Genomic DNA, 22,061 nt, shown 5'->3' on the forward strand with positions numbered 1-22,061 from the left:
CCGCGGGGCGCGGCCAACGGCGTGGCGACACGTGGCGGCGGGGGTGCTGGGCGGACACGTCCGGCGGCGAGATTTTTGTCCGGCGCGGCGCGGTGACGATTTCTAGGGTTTCGGAGGTAGGAGGAGATCCGAAAATCGGGGGGTGTTTAAATAGGCATAGAGGGAGCTAGGAGAGTCCAAATGAGGTGCGGTTTTCGGCCACGCGATCGTGATCGAACGCTCTAGATGATGGAGCAGAGTTAGGTGGGTTTTGGGCCAAATTGGTGGGGTGTTGGGCTGCAACACATACGAGGCCTTTTCGGTCCCTCGGTTAATCGTTGGAGTACCAAACGAAGTCCAAATGATACGAAACTTGACAGGCGGTCTACCGGTAGTAAACCAAGGCCGCTTGGCAAGTCTCGGTCCAAACCGTAAATGTTTAATCCCCACACACGAAAGAAAGCTAGAAATGACCACCGGAGGAGAACGGAGGGCCGGAATGCAAAACGGACAACGGGGAAAATGCTCGAATGCATGAGACGAACACGTATGCAAATGCAATGCACATGATGATATGTTATGAGATGCATGACAATGACAACAACACACGGAGACAAAGAGCCGAACCCGAGATAATAAATATAACTTAACGCCGGAAACGGCAAGAGTTGGAGTACAGATTGGGAAAGTTACATTCGGGGTGTTACAGAGGCGAACCTCACGAGGTTCTCGTGACATGAGCCATGACGATCTTCACCAGGCGGGCGCAGCGCGCACAGCGTCCTTGTTTCCTCTTTGGTGCAAAGGGGGCAAGCACAGCCGCGGAGTACCAAGGCCTCAGGCAAAGGTTGCCATTTCGGTGCAACAAGACCAAGACCGAGGACTGCAAGACGGAGGTCATCGTGGAGCCCAAAACAACGTCACCACCAGAACTTTGTGCACGCGAATACTACTTTTGTCAGGATAGCTTGTACTAGCTACCCCCCTTCAAATTAGCCCGCCATTGTTGGCTCCCTTCCCGCTCGATATTTCGGAAGAGGATCAGGGCATCTATAAATAGGACTAGCCACCACAGTGAAAAGGGAGAGAGAAAAAGGGAGCGAGAGGACTGATCGGAGCTTGAGAGAGACCACCTCACACACAAGCTCACCAAGCACAAGAACGCCTTAACCTCAGGAGGCCGTTCTGCCCTTGTATTGTTCATCATTAGCCCAAGAGGCAATCCACCACCACCACACTGGAGTAGGGTATTACACCACAACGGTGGCCCGAACCATTATAAACCCTGTCTTCTTCTGTGTTGTGAGTTCGCCGAGTTCGTCCGCAAGATCCTAGCGAGCTAGAGCGTAGATCGGTTGAAGGGAAAGACTTCGCGCGCACCCCAGTGTTCGAACCTTAAGGGTTTGCCGGGACCCCAACCCCGACATTTGCTTTTTATCTCTTTGGTCGTGGGGAACCCGTACTATCACGAGGGAATCCACATTGGAAAGAGTTGGGGGAATCTTTTCACGTACACTTTCCTCACCCCTCTCTTGCCTTCCTTAGTTGTGAGAGAGAGCTCTTTCCTTCTTATCCTACTGTTTACTGTGGCTTCACAGCGGTTGTACCGCTCTCTAGGAGTGGTTGTACCGCTCTCTAGGAGTGGTTGTACCGCTGGTTCTTGGCGCTTACCAGTTTTGCTCGAGCGGTTGTACCGCTGCTTCCAGGCGGTGGTACCGCCAACATGCTCAGTAATGACTGGGGCGTTTGTTCCAGCCAAGTACCGCCCAAGTACCGGTCAGACTTCTGTTTTGATGCGGTACTCGGGCGGTGGTGGCCCGGTTGGTCCGGTCGTACCGGTACCACCGGTGCTCGGAGCGGTTCTACCGCTCAGGACTTAGCCGCCCCGAGCGCTCAAGGCCAAGCGGTTGGACCGGTCCTGTACCGCTCGACTACCGCACTCAGGGGTGACTCCCTACTGTTTCCATGCGGTAGTTGAGTGGTGGCTGGGCGGTTGGTCCGGTTGTTCTCTTAAACCGGTACTATCGCCTGGTCACCCGGTTGTACCGCCTGGTAGGGTTCTGCACGTAAATTGTGAGTCCCGGTTGTGTCGGTACAAGGAGCGGTTGTACCACTGCAGTACAGAAAATGCAGTAACGGTTGGATTTTTAGGGTTGCTATATAAGGGTGCTTCTTCTACCTACCACACCTACCTTTTGACCCCTCTCACTCCACCATTAATGCTACTCAAGCTCTCTTGCCCAATCTCTCTCTCTCTCTCTAGCCACTCAAACTTGTTGATTTGCTAGGGATTGAAGGAGGAGACCTAGATCTACACTTCCACCAAAGGATATTTGCTTCCCCCATACTTTCTTGTGTGGATTTTGTTACTCTTGGGTGTTTGAGCACCCTACATGGTTGAGGTCACCTTGGAGCCACATTCCATTGTGGTGAAGCTCCACGGTTTCGTTGGGAGCCTCCAATTAAGTTGTGGAGAGAGCCCCAACCTTGTTTGTAAAGGTCCGGTTGCCGCCTCCAAGGGTACCAATAGTGGAATCACAGCATCTCACATTGTGTGAGGGCGTGAGGAGAATACGGTGGCCCTAGTGGCTTCTTAGGGAGCATTGTGCCTCCAACCGCTCCAACGGAGACGTACTTCCTCTCAAAAGGAAGGAACTTCGGTAACACATCCTCGTCTTTACCGGCTCCACTCTTGGTTATTTCATCCCTTTACTTGTGCAAGCTTATTTGTGTTATATACCTTGCTTGCTTGTGTGCTTGTTGTTGTTGCATCATATAGGTTCCTCACATAGTTGCATGTCTAGACAACCTGCTTTGATGCAAAGTTTAATTTGGTGAAGAAAAGTTAAAAAATTGTTAGTTGTCTATTCACCCCCCCCCCTCTAGTCAACTATATCGATCCTTCCAGAGTGGCTGGCGAAAAATGTAAAATTAAATGGACCCTTGTTTGCAAGCTGAAGCCTATGGGTATGCTTGGCATTCTGGAGATGGAGAAGTTCGCGAGAGCTTTTCCCCTTCGGTGGTAGTGGCTTGCTTGTAAGGGCCCAAAGCGTGCTTGGGTGGGTCTTGGGCACCCTTGCGACGAGACCTATATGAATCTTTTCTATGATTGTACCACCATCACTATTGGTAATAGCATGAAGGCACCCTTCGCAAGCCTAAGGACATGACACCATCGATCTTTGCAATTTCTAAGCTAGAAAAACAAACTGTTCAAAGGGCCTTGGAGAATGATCGATGGCCGATTGCTTGAAGACTACCTTCGGCCTCTCGGTCTAGCACATATTGGGGTTCCACGAGCTTTGGTTCGGCCTTCATGAGGTGATCCGGAGGTGATTGAGGGTGAGATCTGTTGGAAGCACCGTCCAAGGAATACTCAGCTTCCTCGGCCTACTCTGCTCAACTTGAGGATTGGTTGCTTCACAAATGAAACAGAAGGCGTGGGGCAACTGGACGTCTCCAAATCATATTTTGCATGGCTCAACATTCAAGATCATGTTTGGACGACAAATCAACTTCAAAGAAGAGGATGGCCAAATTGTGGATAATGTCAGTTGTGTAATGTAACGCCACAGACATACTTGTGGGCGGTCGTTACTCCTGACGGGATCTAGACTGTCCTCCACAGATCGATACTAGTCTTTCTTGCGTACTTTGTCCTCACTTGTGCGCACTCGGGACCAACTTCCCAGTCGGTCACCCATCCTGAAATTACTCCAAGCTGAGCACGCTTAACTTTGAAGTTCTCTTTGAATAGGCTCCCGAAAAAGAAGGAATTCCTATTGATATGAGTGGTCTATCATCCCTAGCCAGGCTAATACATACACCCTCACTCAGAGGTACGTCCTCATCAGGTCATAGGAACGTTCCTTCTTGGCACATACGTTTGTGGTTCCAGTCCGGCACATGTGCCATGCCGTGTGCCACGACGGGTCACAAACGTCATGCAAAGCTTGACCGCGCACTTGTCTGCAAACATCCGTGTAACCACGAGGGTCGGCTCTGATACCAACTTGTAACGCCATGAACACACTCGCGGTGGTCGTTACTCTTGGCGAGATCTAGACTAACCCTATAGATCAATATTACTCTTTCTATGCACTTTGTCCTCACTCATGCGCACCCGGAACCAACTTCTCGGTCAGTCATCCATCCTGAAATTACTCTAAACTGAGCATGCTTAACTTCGAATTTCTTTCCGAATGGCTCCCAAAAAAGAAGGAATTCCTTATTGATTTGAGTAGTCTATCATCCCTAATAAGCCAGACTATCACAGTAAAAGAAAGCCGGAATCCGTGACACACATCCTATTCAAATGTAGATATTCAAATCCCATTTGGAACGAGGTAAAGCTTGGCTTGAGTTGATGCACGTCGACATTGACGCTTGGAGTAACTTCAACTCCACCAAAGATCGGTGGCTTTCCATGATAATCGTTAACGACAAGGAGGGAAGGGCATGTCATCATTCCTTATTCTAGTCTCATGGGGAACTTGGAATGAGAGAAATGCTAGGGTTCTAGAGGAGTCCCCTCAATGCCAACCACAATCGCTGGTAAGGTAAATGTAGAGGCCAATCTTTGGGGTTTGGTGGGAGCTAAGCATTTCAGATGTGTGATGCCATGAGAGTAGTCTTCTTGTCTCCGACCATTATCAGACGCCTTTGTAACTTGTAAACTCTTAATTAATGAGACGAGGCAAAGCTTTTGCCTCATTTTCAGAAAAAAATATTCAAAAGAAAGTTGTTCAGACACATATGTTTGTTATCGAGAATGTTCATGATTTTTGGATTCCAAGAGTGATCCAAAAAGACTCCTGCATTTGGCACACATGACTTGTTGACATAATATCCCAAAAAGACTTGTTTTGCAAGGGACATACCTAAGAAAGTTAGTCATGAATATTATTACGGGAGAAAAAGATTATAAGATTGTGCGGGTTTTTTTACATTTTCTTTGAAATAAGTAGGTGTTAAAGATTCCCACCACATTCCTCCTTTGGCCTCGTACCTGCTACTCCCTCTAGTTGGATTTATAAGTCAGGCACGGATTATAAGGTCTTTGATTGGACTAATAAAACATTTATAGTATACACAACAATATGGTTAGAAACTTCATTTTGACAACGGATCTAAATATATATGTAAAATATAATACATGTTTTCCTAGTCAAATTCAAGACCTAAAAACCCGTGCTTGACTTATAAACCCAATCAAGGGAATATTAGGAACCAGAAATTGTAAAATTCATAAGATGAATATAATCTTCTAGCTAACACCTGCACACTACAATTGATGAATTGATGTATCTTTGTAGCAATGTAAAAAACAAAACAAAAGCTAGAAAAGTATTCTAGACTTGGGACATGAACAAAAATGTTAATCAATAGGTCTAATCAAGGCTTTAGAATCATGGTTGACCTAGCATAGCAATTTCGACATTTATATCTTAATGTTTCTTTCAACTTTCAACACATTGTGTACTAATGCTATAAATTCATAATTTATATGTGGGATCACACTCACATGGAAAGAAAACATGGGACCACATATCATCATTCAGATGAAAAACAGTAAGAGTGAAGCATGAGGACAAAAATGGTATATTCTACTACTAAGCACCAAGTCTCACCAACCATGTGTGCACGCTATAACAAAGTTACTACAAGCTTGGACTCTTTTTCCGTTTGACAAAGTCCAACATTGTAGACACTTAAAAAAGTTTCAGTGGTTCTGTTATGCCCCGTTGGATAGAATTAGCAGTTGCCCCGTTAAAAAAGTATGAAATGCGCTACATCTGTCAAAGAGAAAAGAGCTTAAAAGATAAAAACCAACGAGATAAGAGAGAGAGAGACAGAGAGAGCCACGCCTACAACCTCTTCAGGTCATGGATTGGAGATAGCCTGAGTGAGTGTGCATACAAAGAGGCATTGTGTCAGCCGTACAAGGCCGCTGAAGTTTCACTTTGCTTGCCTTCTTTTCTCTAACCTGGCAGTTCAATCAAAGCTAGGGAATGTCATGACCTATAAGATATATCAGATCTGCTGACATGGTAATCCTCTTGTCACATGCCGAGAAATCCGATCATCTCGCTTTGCAATCAAGCAAACAAACGATTTAATCATTGCACTCCCAAAACAACAATAAATCCAAAGAGATGTCTACATGATGTAGCATAAAACAATCAACTCACCAATTCAGTCATACGGTACCACTCACAAAAAACGGAAACTTTGTTCGCAACAATACCAGTACACCACCCTACACGACGCACCATCCATCATTGAACCGAGATCATTTTTTGTACTGTAATGCGCCGGGAAAAGTGCTGCTGATGCAAGGTTGGAAAGCTTCTACAGTGATGAATGGATATACTGGAGCAGACCAATGCCCCCACTCGACTAAGCATCATACCGGCCATTGTGCTGTGTCAGTAAAGGCACTCATGTCTGATTGATCAAGACATCAAAAAGTTGCTGACACTTTACATTTCTTACTCAAGTTACCCTACCAGGTAAGCAGATCCAGTCATTTGCATTCACAAACTTCAGACAACATACAGAACTCCAATAAGTTACTTAGGACCACATTTTACATTTCAACTGCGTCAAGACAGAAGAAAAGCGAGAAGAAAACCTAAGACTCAGCACCATCATCAATAGCGGTATAGTTCAGTAACATCATAAGCACAAGACATGATATAAGGCACCAGTTTATAAGCGTAAAAGGGATATATATGATCCAATGCATAGGAAACAATGTTGTTCAAATAACAGATGAGCAAGTGGAGTTAAGAAAACAGGGGACCTCAATTCGATGCCGCGCTTATTAATAAGGCAAGTGCCACAGTTTTTTCTTTTTGAAGGGCGGTAAACATTTGTGGCTACACCATCCATTTTCACCCAGAGAGTTGACCACAACGAGCAATACAGAATATGTTAAAACCAAGTAGACAGCAGGTCAGCACATGGGCTAACCTCCCACTGCAACAAATAATTTCCAAGATGGGCGGCACTGATTCAATTTAAAGCACTGCAGCCTGGTAGGTCATGGCACCCAACTGGCACCTAAAATATTGGTACCAGACCAGATCATGGCACCTAAAACATGATGCTCAGCTGCTCATTAACATACGCAAAAGAAGACAAAGTATAAGACTGCAATACCTGCAACATGTTCGTTCTAAACTGGAATGATAACCAATGCAAGGAACTAACACAGAAAGGGTTGAACAACCCACTTGAATAAACTCCAGCTCCCTTCTAAAAGCAGGAGGCATGCCTTTCCTTTGCTGAGTAGATGAATGACTGAAATACATAGATGCATAATGAACAAAATTGAGTTGATTTGGCCATGGTGTCTCTACAAGGAACAGCCCCAGCAAAAGGGAATGAACTCTAATAATGTAGAAGGTATTGAGCTGAGAACGGTAAGACCAAAAAAAAATACGGCAAGCCTACTGGCCATCATCAAGCAACATGTTGCAATTCTTCAGTAAGATGACCCTGGAAAAGGGTGTCATATCTCAAGCTCCTTGTGACATCAAAGAAATGTGCTACAGCTTCTTCTGGTGTTTTTTGAAGAACACCATGGCCCAAGTTAAGTATATGACCTTTCGGACCAGCTGCTTTCACAACCCTACATAGTATAACATGAGGGGAAACAATCATTAGCAATACCTACAAATGTATTTTGAAAATAGTGAGTGAATTGTGCAACCCAGTTAGATCATCAACTGATACAAAGTCCTATGACATAATACAAACCCTAAGGACCTAAACTTGCAGCGCTTAGAAGTTAAAACTAATGTATCCCTGCCAAAAGAGAATGCAACACTCTGTGATCATGTGATGTGATCATCTATTTATTGTTTTACAACCAGAAGTTGGAAGACATTTAAAGATGAACACTGCAAAATACAAATAGCTTACTTGGTATGAAATTGAACGAATGCTTCAGAAATGGAATCAGTTGCACAAGTGGCACAGTTGAACTGAGATGAACTAAGAACGCCTTAATAGGCCATACAACATAGGGTCAATGACAGTGGCGAAGCCTAGTTCAAGCTGTGTGGTGAATTGGCCACACAACATTTTTGCAAAACCCTTAAGCACTAGTAAAATTTATGCAAAAGATAGTATAAATTTGTAGACACCAATGCATTTACATCACAAATTTAAATTGACATCACATGCTTGAATTCCTTGCACAGCCACTGGTTGATGAGTGAAGACTTAATATGAATAACTGATGACAAAACATATAATACAAATAAAGAAGTTTGGTAGGCCTCACTGATAAACTGTTCGGTGAGTATTTATATAAAAACTAAAATAACATAAAATAAGTGCACGATGAAGTATTGACTAACCTATGAATTTCATCAGTCAATACTGGTAATGGGGAAAATAGATATGCTGGGTCCACGTTCCCTTGTACACTAATTCCATCACCAACGCGCCTCCTTCCATCTGCCATATCCACTGTCCAGTCAAGCCCAATAACATCAACTCCGATGTCCTTCATGCGCTCGAGCAAGCCTCCATTTCCATTTATATACAGCACAAGTGGTATGTGAGGGCATTCTGTCTTAATCTTAGCCACAATCTGCCAATGAAATAGTTTCATAAAGATCAAAAGAACATAATCAACAGAACTCTTTAACTTTTGCTAACCTTACAAACTATGTACTCAAAGGTTTAAATTGAAGTCTTTAGGTTGCATTAGATATTCATTTTAAAGTGATAGGGCTCAAAAGAAATCACCATTTATGACCAAAATAAGTCATCAGTATGTGCCAATGGCGTTTTACCTCCTTGCAGATATGTAAAGTCAAATATAGCACAATACAGTATCCAAATGCATGTATATAAGAACATGTTGCTGACATGAATATGGTATCCGACTGTTTGTATTGATTCTTGCATGCTCGTTGTGTGTTCCTTATCAGATTATAGAAGAACTTGCAATCATAACCGTACAGTTTCGTAAAATGGGTACAGTTAACAGCAGTTACAAAGAGTTTAAAGTAGCGCGTCATATCAGAAGTATTTGAGTATAAACACAACGGAAGATATTTTACAATACACGTTGAACTTGGGAACATAACACTGACAATCATTAATGCTCTATTATACAGTGCAGCTCCAACCTGGTCGACACTAGACACACCAGCCACCATGTCATAAGGAAATAGATAAGAGCGAGAGAAAGGAAGGAACAGGTACCTGTCTGATATATGGTTTTGACCATTGCTCCCACACATGAGGTGGAAGTTGCCCACCCCATGAATCAAATATCTGTATACACTGAGCACCAGAGTTTACTTGGTAAATGATATAGTCAGATATAGCTTCTGCGAGGTGAGAGAGAAGGCCCCTCAAGACATTTGGTGCTGTGTGGCACATGCGCTTTATATTTGTGTAAGTGTTGGTCATCCCTCCTTCAACAACATAAGTTGCAATTGTCCATGGGGCCCCCACGAATCCTAGCAAAGCAGCTTTTCCATCAATCTAGCAGGTAGTGGAAACAGAGGCGTACGAGTGTCAGAAGAAAATCCAGTGCAAGTGCATAGATAAAGCAGATTTAGTCCAATTCTTTATACAAAGGGCTACTTATAAAGCTTATTAATGCTGATGAAAATATTATGCGATGAGTGTATAACATTAAACATTAGAACACTGAACACACAAATCAAGTAAGATATGATGATCTTAGGTTGTACTCCCTCCGTAAAGAAATACAAATATCATCATACTCATGTTTGACTAGAAGCTGCTGGAAGATTTAGAGAATTGAAACAAGCATTAGCATCACCATTTATTTCAAAGCATGTAAAAGAGAGCATGTGGTAATAGCTATAACATACATAATCAATGTTTAGAATGCAAAAAAGGCATCGGCATAAGCCTGCCCACTAACATCCAAATGCTTGGAAACCCAACAAGTTCCACAGTCTCCTTTCTTTTGCAGCCTCCAGTTTACATTCCCAACGTTGTGAATTGTGGAGTATATGCTGGCTAACCAGAATGTATCAGTTTTTTGTCATCCACACATTACATATCAGTATTTCTTTCTGAGATTTATATCAGCTAGCAGTCAGGCATAGAGGCAGAAATTGTCCTGAAGCTACTAAATTACGCCATCAGTTTTGGTTTTACTGACTCTATACTGTGAGCTTGATGTCAACCATGCAGCCAATGTTCCAAATCACTTTAGTCAATGATAAAAACAAGCTGCAAGAAAATACAGGTACTGTTCATCACCTATTGGACCGACAGAATCACGACAAGTTCCGTGAGTTCACTGGCATTCTCCTATGAGACCCTCTTCTGAGTCACGATAACTGCACCAGAATAGCTCTATTCAGCAATCGATTTCTAGGTTTCATCTTACACCTAATTGGTAACCAACAATTTCATCCCATGGTACCATTTTCATAACGCAAAACCACACCACTACTTGATTCCTATGATGCCTATAAAAGGTTTCTAAACAATGCTTGATAAACTGATATAGCTAGCACCAGTTCACCACAAACCACCAATGCTAATTTATTACAACAAAAAACAATGGCAATTTTAACCTTTCATAGCTAAGCACACAAATGTATCGGCATTACCTCGCTGCGCAGAATCTTGAGCGACTCCCCGACGAACTGGAGCTTATCGAGATCTATGGGAACGAGCTCCCTGACCTGTTCCTCCGTCCGCACGGGAGACTGGATCACCGGCCCCTTGGATTCCGAGATATCGAACGGCACCCCGATGGCCGGCAGGGGCGTGAGTATGTCCGAGAATAGGATGACGCCGTCGGGTGCGAAGGCGTGCCACGGCTGTAGCGTGATTTCGACGATGAGGTCGGTGGTCTCCGACCGCTCCCGGAACGAAGGGTGGCGCTTGGACAGCGCCTGGTACGACGCCATGTACCGCCCAGCCTGCCGCATCATCCACGCCGGCGGCCTAGGCAGCCCATCCTCGCCCCTCGCCGCACGTATGAGCAGCGGTTCTTCTGGCGATGCGATGCGTACTGGTCAGATTGGGGCGGAAATGTCGGGGAGGGAGAGTAGGGGGTACTAGAGCGGTTGGTTTTACCGGACGAGAGGGAGGCGGAGATAGCAGCGCGACGGCTACGCCTGCGGTGGGTAGAGGATGAGGAGGCAGGCGCCGCGGAGAGGAAGGCGGCGGCCGTGGCCGTAGCCGTGGCGGTGGTCGTCGGGGACATCATGGCGCTCGCGAGGTCGCGCTGCTTTGCTTATCTGATTTTGGGTTGGGGGTGGGAGTTTGGGTTGGGGTGCGATGGAGGGCAGAACAGGGGGCCCAACAACTGACGAACGTTCAGGCCAGTTCTTTTGTGGTTTATTCGAGGCTTTGGAAATAAGCTGCGCTCTAGAAGCCGAATTTATAAAGTTTTAAAATAAAATTTTGGATTGGGCTAGAAAGAACTGGCTTTTAAGTGTAGGGAGAAGTATATTTGTCGTCCCTGTTTGATAGCTCTACATTTTCTAAGTATTTTGAGAATACTACTCCCTCCATTCTAAAATATAGTGCGTCCGCGCTTTTCGAGGTCGAACTTTGATCATAAATTTAACGAACGAGACCGACTGTGGCGGGAGAAAAGTTACATAATTAAAAACTTCTTTCGAATACAAAATCACTGATATAACTTTTGCTCCCGTCGCAATCGGTCTTGATAGTTAAATTTACGGTCAAAGTTGAAGCACGTAGGTAGAGGAAGCACTACATTGTAGAATGTAGGGAGTACAAAAATTTTAAATACTATGGTTTTAATTACTTTGAGCTGTTTGGCCTAAAAAATTGTGGTATTTGTACTACAGTATTCCTTAAAACGCAGTACTTTCTCTGTCAAATAAAAAGAACCTCGAACCTCTTTTTTTTTAAACGGAGCAGGAGAAGAAAATGAGCTTGTTACTTCGTTCTCGACTCCTCGTTCACCCCCAAGCCGCCGCCGCTCTATCGTCACTGGAAATCATCTTCCTCAGTTGTCGTGGACAACAAAAAGACCACCATGGAAAAACATCGACTATGCTCTGTTGCCTTCTCTTCTTAAGGAGGACCGTGGCATGAAGCCAGTAGACTTGCTCGCAGAGGAAGACAGCTCCTGCCGCCTGATGAAGATTGCAATCACTGCCGCTCCTACTTCTCTTTGTGCTCGCCGTAACTGAGAGGAAGGAGTTGGTGACTAGCACAGTGCACGGTGTTCCTCATCTTTTGTAAGCTGCAGGCTGAACTTTGGTCGTGGTCGTTGATTGTTTGGCAGTGGACTTTGGGAGTGTTTGGTTCGTGTCCTGGACCAAATTTCCTTGGCCTGAGACCTCCCTGAGATCGGCCTGGACACTGTTTGGTTCGTGCCTGAGTACCTGAAGCTAGCCTGGCCTGGAAATGAAAATACACCATTAGCCTGTCTTGGGAATATCCCAGCACTATTAGCCTGGCTCAGGCTACCGAGAAAGGACGCTTGGTTGCTGTCTGAGTCTGCCTGGGAGTACTAATCATGCATGAGAGAATCAAAAGTAAATTAATAGGCTGATGTGACATGTGTATGAAGGAAATATGCCCTAGAGGCAATAATAAAGTTGTTATTTATATTTACTTATATCATGATAAATGTTTATTATTCATGCTAGAATTGTATTAACCGAAAACTTAGTACATGTGTGAATACATAGACAAACAGAGTGTCCCTAGTATGCCTCTACTTGACTACCTCGTTAATCAAACATGGTTAAGTTTCCTAGCCATGGACATGTGTTGTCATTTGATGAACGAGATCATTAAAGAATGATGTGATGGATAAGACCCATCCGTTAGCTACAACATTTCTGATAAGTATATGTGAATGACATATTGTTGATGAGAAATAATGTAGAATTTTCTGGAAAGCATAAAGGAGTGCTTGAAAGGAGTTTTTCAAAGAAAGACCTCGGTGAAGCTACTTACATATTGAGCATCAAGATATATAGACATAGATCAAGACGCTTGATATATTTTCAATGAGTACATACCTTGACAAGATTTTGAAGTAGTTCAAAATGAAACAGTCAAAGAAGGAGTTCTTGCCTGTGTTGCAAGGTGTGAAGTTGAGTAAAGACTCAAAACCCGACCACGGCAGAAAATAAAAAGAGAATGAAAAGTCATTCCCTATGCCTCAGTCATTGGTTCTATAAAGTATGCTATGTTGTGTACCAGACCTATTGTGTACCTCACCATAAGTTTGGCAAGAGGGTACAATAGTGATCCAAGAGTGGATCACTGGACAGCGGTAAAAAATATCCTTAGTGAAATAAGGAAATGTTTCTCGGTTATGGAGGTGACAAAGAGTTCGTCATAAAGAGTTACGTCGATGCAAGCTTTGACACCGATTTGGATGACTCTAAGTCTCGATCTAGATACATATTGAAAGTGGGAGCAATTAGCTAGAGTAGCTCCGTGCAAAGCATTGTAGACATAGAAAATTTGCAAAATACATACAACTCTGAATGTGGCAGACCCGTTGACTAAATTTATCTCACAATCAAAACATGATCACTCTTTGGGTGTTAATCACATAGCGATGTGAACTAAATTATTGACTCTAGTAAACCCTTTGGGTGTTAGTCACATGGAGATGTGAACTAATCACATAAAGATGTGAACTATTGGTGTTAAATCACATGACGATGTGAACTGGATTATTGACTCTAGTGCAAGTGAAAGACTGAAGAAAATATGCCCTAGAGGCAATAATAAAGTTGTTATTTATATTTCCTTATATCATGATAAATGTTCATTATTCATGCTAGAATTGTATTAACCAGAAACTTAGTACATGTGTGAATACATAGACAAACAGAGTGTCCCTACTATGCCTCTACTTGACAAGCTCGTTAATCAAAGATGGTTAAGTTTCCTAGCCATGGACATGTGTTGTCATTTAATGAACGGGATCACATTATTAAAGAATGATGTGATGGACAAGACCCATCCGTTAGCTTAGCATAATGATCGTTCAGTTTTATTGCTACTGCTTTCTTCATGACTTATACATGTTCCTCTGACTATGAGATTATGCAACTCCCAAATACCGGAGGAACACCTTGTGTGCTATCAAACGTCACAACATAACTGGGTGATTATAATGATGCTCTACATGTGTCTCCAATGGTGTTTGTTGAGTTGGCATAGATCGAGATTAGGATTTGTCACTCCGTCTATCGGATAGGTATCTCTGGGCCCTCTCGGTAATGCACATCACTATAAGCCTTGCAAGCAATGTGACTAATGAGTTAGTTGTAGGATGATACATTATGGAACGAGTAAAGAGACTTGCCGGTAACAAGATTGAACTAGGTATTGAGATACCGACGATCGAATCTCGGGCATGTAACATACCGATGACAAAGGGAACAACGTATGTTGTTATGCGGTTTGACCGATAAAGATCTTCGTAGAATATGTAGGAACCAATATGAGGATCTAGGTTCCGCTATTGGTTATTGACCGTAGATGAGTCTCGGTCATGGCTACATAGTTCTCGAACCCGTAGGGTCCGCACGCTTAACGTTCTGTGACGATTTGTATTATGAATTATGTGATTTGATGACCGAAGTTTGTTTGGAGTCCTGAATGAGATCGGGGACATGACAAGGAGTCTCTAAATGGTCGAGATGTAAAGATCGATATATTGGAAGGCTATATTCGGACATCGGAAAGGTTCCGAGTGATTCGGGTATTTTTTGAAGTACCGGAGAGTTACGGGAATTCGTATTGGGCCTTAATGGGCCATACGGGAAAGGAGAGAAAGGCCTCAAGAGTGGCCACGCCCCTTCCCCATGGACTGGTCCGAATTGTACTAGGGAAAGGGTGCACCCCCTTCCTTCCTTCTCCTTCCCCCTTCCCTTTTTTCTATTCCATGTGGGAGGTGGAATCCTACTAGGACTAGGGAGTCCTAGTAGGACTCCACACTTTGGGTGCGCCCTATGAGGGCCGACCTCCTCCTCCCTCCATCCTTTATATACGTGGCCAGGGGGCACCCCATAGACACACAAGTTGGTCATTGATCTCTTAGCCGTGTGCCACCATAATCCACCTCGGTCATATCATAGCGGTGCTTAGGCGAAGCCCTGTTTCGGTAGCATCATCATCACCGTCATCACGCCGTCGTGCTAACGAAGCTCTCCCTTGACACTCTACTGGATCGTGAGTTCGTGGGACGTCACCGAGCCGAACGTGTGTAGATCGCGGAGGTGCCATACTTTTGGTACTAGGATTGGTCGATCATGAAGACGTGCGACTACATCAACCACGTTGTCATAACGCTTCCGCTTATGGTCTACGAGGGTACGTAGACAACACTCTCCCCTCTCGTTGCTATGCATCACCATGATCTTGCGTGTGCGTAGGAATTTTTTTGAAATTACTGCGTTCCCCAACAGTGGCATCCGAGCCAGGTCTATGCGTAGATGTTATATACACGAGTAGAACACAAAGGAGTTGTGGGCATGGGTATATACATATTGCTTGCCGTCAGTAGTTGATTCTTGATTCAGCGGCATTGTTGGATGAAGCGGCTCAGACCGACATTGCGCGTACACTTACGCGAGACTGGTTCTACTGACGTGCTTCGCACACAGGTGGCTGGTGGGTGTCAGTTTCTCCAACTTTAGTTGAATCGGATTCAATGAATAGAGTTCTTTCTGAAGATCAAAAAGCAATCACTATACCGCATTGTGCTTTTTGATGCGTAGGTAAGAACGGTTCTTGCTCAGCCCGTAGCAGCCATGTAAAACTTGCAACAACAAAGTAGAGGGCGTCTAACTTGTTTTTGTAGTGCTTTTTGTGATGTGATATGGTCAAGACATGATGAGATATAAATTTTTGTGTGAGATGATCATGTTTTGTTGAAGTTATCGGCAACTGGCAGAAGCCTTTATGGTTGTCTCTTTATTGCATAAGATGCAAGCACCGAATAATTGCTTTACTTTATCGCTATGCGATAGCAATAGTTGGCGAGACTACCATGTGATGACACATTGATAGAGATCAAGATAATGGAGATCATGGTGTCATGTGATGTCTACTACACAACCTTTTTCTTGTAGACGTTGTTGGGCCTCCAAGTGCAGAGGTTTGTAGGACAGTAGCAAATTTCCCTCAAGTGGATGACCTAAGGTTTATCAATCCGTAGGAGGCGTAGGATGAAGATGGTCTCTCTCAAGCAACCCTGCAACCAAATAACAAAGAGTCTCTTGTGTCCCCAGCACACCCAATAGAATGGTAAATTGTATAGGTGCACTAGTTCAGCAAAGAGATGATGATACAAGTGCAATATGGATAGTAGATAATAGTATTTGTAATCTGAAATTATAAAAACGGCAAGGTAACGAATGATAAAAGTGAGCGTAAACGGTATTGCAATGCTAGGAAACAAGGCCTAGGGTTCATAATTTCGCTAGTGCAAGTTCCCTCAACAATACTAACATAATTGGATCACATAACTATCCCTCAACATGCAACAAAGAGTCACTCCAAAGTCACTAATAGCGGAGAACGAACGAAGAGATTATGGTAGGGTACGAAACCACCTCAAAGTTATTCTTTCCAATCAATCCGTTGGGCTATTCCTATAAGTGTCACAAACAGCCCTAGAGTTCGTACTAGAATAACACCTTAAGACACAAATCAACCAAAACCCTAATGTCACCTAGATACTCCATTGTCACCTCAAGTATCAGTGGGCATGATTATACGATATGCATCACACAATCTCAATTCATCTATTCAACCAACACATAGAACCTCAAAGAGTGCCCCAAAGTTTCTACCGGAGAATCACGATGAAAACGTGTGCCAACCCCTATGCATAGGTTCATGGGCGGAACCCGCAAGTTGGTCACCAAAACATACATCAAGTGGCACGTGGTATCCCATTATCACCACAGATATCCACGGCAAGATATACATCAAGTGTTCTCAAATCTTTAAAGACTCAATCCGATAAGATTACTTCAAAGGGGAAACTCAATTCATTACAAGAGAGAAGAGGGGGAGGAGAAACATAGGATCCAACTGTAATAGCAAAGCTCGCGATACATCAAGATCGTGCCAAATCAAGAACACGAGAGAGAGAGAGAGAGAGATCAAACACATAGCTACTGGTACATACCCTCAGCCCCGAGGGAGAACTACTCCCTCCTCGTCATGGAGAGCACCGGGATGATGAAGATGGCCACCGGAGAAGGATTCCCCCTCCGGCAGGGTGCCGGAACGGGTCTAGATTGGTTTTCGATGGCTACGGAGGCTTCTGGCGGCGGAACTCCCGATCTAATCTGTTTTCTGGAAGTTTTTGGGTATATGGAGTTATATAGGCAGAAGAAGCACGTCAGGGGAGCCACGAGGGCCCCACGAGGCAGGGGGCGCGCCCTAGGGGGGTGGGCGCGCCCCTACCCTCGTGAGCTCCTCCTTCCTTCCTTGACGTGGGGTCCAAGTCCATCGGGTGTCTTTCGTTCCAAAAATAACTTCTCTAGTTGATTTCGTTCCGTTTCGACTCCGTCTGATATTCCTTTTATTCAAAACACTGAAATAGGCATAAAACAGCAAATCTGGGTTGGGCCTCCGGTTAATAGGTTAGTCCCGAAAATAATATAAAAGTGGAAAATAGATCCCAATATTGCCCAAAACAGTAGATAATATAGCATGGAGCAATCAAAAATTATAGATACGTTGGAGACGTATCATCATGTCGGACGATAGAGATCATGACAGTACTTTGGAGATGGAGATCAAAGGCGCAAGATGATCATGGCCATATCATGTCACATATTTTGATTGCATGTGATGTTTATCCTTTATGCATCTTATTTTGCTTAGTTCGGCGGTAGCATTATAAGATGACCTCTCACTAAATTTTAAGGTATAAGTGTTCTCCCTGAGTATGCACCGTTGCGACAGTTCGTCGTGTCGAGACACCACGTGATGATCGGGTGTGATAAGCTCTACGTTCACATACAACGGGTGCAAGCCAGTTTTGCACACGCGGAATACTCGGGTTAAACTTGACGAGCCTAGCATATGCAGATATGGCATCGGAACACTGGAGACCGAAAGGTCGAGTGTGAATCATATAGTAGATATGATCAACATAGTGATGTTCACCATTGAAAACTACTCCATCTCACGTGATGCTCGAACATGGTTTAGTCGATTTGGATCACGTGGTCATTTAGATGACTAGAGGGATGTCTATCTAAGTGGGAGTTCTTAAGTATATGATTAATTAAACTTTAATTTATCATGAACTTAGTCCTGATAGTATTTGCATAACTATGTTGTAGATCAATAGCTCGCGATATGTTCCTAGAGAAAAAATAAGTTGAAAAATGTTAGTAGCAATGATGCGGACTAGCTCCATGATCTGAGGATTATCCTCATTGCTGCACAGAAGTATTATGTCCTTGATGCACTGCTAGGTGATAGACCTGTTGCAGGAGCAGATGCAGACGTTATGAACGTTTGACAATGCTCAGTATGATGACTACTTGATAGTTTAGTGCACCATGCTTTACGGCTTAGAATCGGGACTTCAAAAATGTTTTGAACGACATGGAGCATATGAGATGTTCCAAGAGTTGAAATTAGTATTTCATACTCATGCTCGTGTCGAGAGGTATGAGACCTCTGACAATACTTTGCCTACAAGATGGAGGAGAATAGCTCAACCAGTGAGCATGTGCCCAGATTGTCTGGGTACTACAATTGCTTGAATCAAGTGGGAGTTAATCTTCCAGATAAGATAGTAATTGACAAAGTTCTCTAGTCACTATCACCAAGTTACTAAAACTTCGTGATGAACTATAATATGCAAGGGATAACTAAAGTAATTCCCAAGCTCTTCGCGATGCTAAAATCGGCGAAGGTAGAAATCAAGAAAAGCATCAAGTGTTGATGGTTAACAAGACCACTAGTTTCAAGAAAAGGGCAAAGGGATAGAAAGGGAACTTCAAGAAGAATGACAAACAAGTTGTCACTCCCGTGAAGAAGCCCAAAACTAGATCGAAGCCTGAAACTGAGTGCTTTTACTACAAAGGAAATGATCACTAGAAGTGGAACTGCCCTAGATACTTGGCGGATAAGAAGGATGGCATAGCTAATAAAGGTATATTGGATATACATGTTATTGATGTGTACTTTACTAGTGTTTATAGAAACCCCTTGGTATTTGATACTGGTTCAGTTGCTAAGAGTAGTAACTCGAAAACGGAGTTGCAAAATAAACAGAGACTAGTTAAGGGCGAGGTGATGATATGTGTTGGAAGCAATTCTAAGGTTGATAAGATCACCATCGCACACTCCCTTTACCTTCGGGATTAGTGTTGAACCTAAAATAAATATCATTTGGTGTTTGCGTTGAGCATGAATATGATTGGATCATGTTTATTGCAATACGGTTATTCATTTATGTCAAAGAATAACTATTGTTCTATTTACATGAATAAAACCTTCTATGGTCATACACTCAATATAAATGGTTTATTGAATCTCGATCATAGTGATACACATATTCATAATATTGAAGCCAAAAGATGCAAAGTTAATAATGATAGTGCAACTTATTTGTGGCACTGTCGTTTAAGTCATATTGGTGTAAAGCGCATGAAGAAACTCCATGCTGATGGGTTTTTGGAATCACATGATTATGAATCACTTGATGCTTGCGAACCATGCCTCATGGGCAAGATGACTAAGACTCCCTTCTCCGGAACAATGGAGCGAGCAACTGACTTATTGGAAATAATACATACTGATGTCTGCGGTCCGATGAGTGTTGAGGCTCGCGGTGGGTATCGTTATTTTCTGACCTTCATAGATGATTTGAGCATATAAGGATATATCTACTTGATGAAATATAAGTCCGAAACATTTAAAAAGTTCAAAGAATTTCAGAGTGAAGTGGAAAATCATCGTGACAAGAAAATAAAGTTTCTACGATCTGATCGTGGAGACGAATATTTGAGTTACGAGTTTGGTCTTCAATTAAAACAATATGGAATAGTTTCACAAATTCATGACACCTGGAACACCACAACATAATGGTGTGTCTGAACGTCATAACCGTACTTTGTTGGATATGCATTAGTGACAGCTTCATTTTAAATAGGGCCCCATCTAAATCCATTGAGATGACACCGTATGAACTATGGTTTGGCAAGAAACCAAAGCTGTCGTTTCTTAAAGTTTGGGGTTGCGATGCTTATGTGAAAAAGTTTCAAACTGATAAGCTCGAACACAAATCGGAGTAGCGCGTCTTCATAGGATACCCAAAAGAAACTGTTGGGTACACCTTATCACAGATCCGAAGGCAAGATATTTTGTTGCTAAGAATGGATCCTTTCTAGAGAAGGAGTTTCTCTTGAAAGAAGCGAGTGGGAGGAAAGTAGAACTTGATGAGGTAATTGTATCTTCTCCCGAATTGGAAAGTAGTTCATCATAGAAATCAGTTCCAGTGATTCCTATACCAATTAGTGAGGAAGCTAATGATGATGATCATGAAACTTCAGATCAAGTTACTACTAAACCTCGTAGGTCAACCAGAGTACGGTCTGCACCAGAGTGGTACAGTAATCCTATTCTGGAAGTCATGTTACTAGACCATGACGAACCTACGAACTATGAGGAAGCGATGATGAATCCAGATTCCGCAAAATGGCTTGAGGCCATGAAATCTGAGATAGGATCCATGTATGAGAACAAAGTATGGACTTTGATTGACTTGCCCGATGATCGGTGAGTCATTGAGAATAAATGGATCTTCAAGAGGAAGACGGACGATGATAGTAGTGTTACTATCTACAAAGCTCGAATTATCGCAAAACATTTTCGACAAGATCAAGGTGTTGACTACGGTGAGATTTTCTCACTCGTATCGATGCTTAAAAGTCTGTCCGAATCATGTTAGCAGTTGCCGTATTTTATGAAATCTGGCAAATGGATGTCAAAACTGCATTCCTTTATGGACTTTTTAAAGAAAAGTTGTATATGATGCAACCAGAAGCTTTTGTCAATCCTAAAGATGCTAACAAAGTGAGCAAGCTCCAACGATCCATCTATGGACTGGTGCAAGCATCTCGGAGTTGGAATATATGCTTTGATAAAGTGATCAAAGCATATGGTTTTATATAGACTTGCGGTGAAGCCTGTATTTCGAAGAAAGTGAGTGGGAGCACTACAACATTTCTGATAAGTATATGTGAATGACATATTTTTGATCAGAAATAATGTAGAATTTTCTGGAAAGCATAAAGGAGTGCTTGAAAGGAGTTTTTCAAAGAAAGACCTCGGTGAAGCTACTTACATATTGAGCATCAAGATCTATAGAGATAGATCAAGACGCTTGATATATTTTCAATGAGTACATACCTTGACAATATTTTGAAGTAGTTCAAAATGGAACAATCAAAGAAGGAGTTCTTGCCTGTGTTGCAAGGTGTGAAGTTGAGTAAAGACTCGAAACCCGACCACGACAGAAAATAGAAAGAGAATGAAAAGTCATTCTCTATGCCTCAGTCATAGGTTCTACAAAGTATGCTATGCTGTGTACCAAACCTATTATGTACCTCACCATAAGTTTGGCAAGAGGGTACAATAGTGATCCAGGAGTGGATCACTGGACAGCGGTAAAAAATATCCTTAGTGAAATAAGGAAATGTTTCTCGGTTATGGAGGTGACAAAGAGTTCGTCATAAAGAGTTACGTCGATCCAAGCTTTGGCACCGATTTGGATGACTCTAAGTCTCGATCTAGATACATATTGAAAGTGGGAGCAATTAGCTAGAGTAGCTCCGTGCAAAGCATTGTAGACATAGAAAATTTGCAAAATACATACAGCTCTGAATGTGGCAGACCCGTTGACTAAATTTATCTCACAATCAAAACATGATCACTCTTTGGGTGTTAATCACATAGCAATGTGAACTAGATTATTGACTCTAATAAAACCTTTGGGTGTTAGTCACATGGAGATGTGAACTAATCACATAAAGATGTGAACTATTGGTATTAAATCACACGACGATGTGAACTAGATTATT

At 43.0% G+C, this 22,061-nt stretch overlaps 1 protein-coding gene across 1 annotated transcript; it reads right to left on the reverse strand.

Moving 5' to 3' along the window:
* Window positions 1–7,204: 7,204 nt before the first annotated feature.
* Window positions 7,205–11,280, reverse strand: LOC119268421 (uroporphyrinogen decarboxylase 1, chloroplastic-like). The gene is made up of 5 exons (XM_037550043.1): window positions 11,071–11,280; window positions 10,599–10,987; window positions 9,205–9,489; window positions 8,349–8,584; window positions 7,205–7,615 (listed from the first exon to the last, which is right to left on the reverse strand). Exons 1-5 carry the CDS (start codon window positions 11,201–11,203, stop codon window positions 7,447–7,449), a joined length of 1,212 nt encoding a protein of 403 aa, XP_037405940.1. The 5' UTR covers window positions 11,204–11,280; the 3' UTR covers window positions 7,205–7,446.
* Between the last annotated feature and the right edge of the window lie 10,781 nt (window positions 11,281–22,061).

This window comes from Triticum dicoccoides, chromosome 3A (genome assembly GCF_002162155.2).
Source record: "Triticum dicoccoides isolate Atlit2015 ecotype Zavitan chromosome 3A, WEW_v2.0, whole genome shotgun sequence".
Classification (NCBI taxonomy): domain Eukaryota; kingdom Viridiplantae; phylum Streptophyta; class Magnoliopsida; order Poales; family Poaceae; genus Triticum; species Triticum dicoccoides.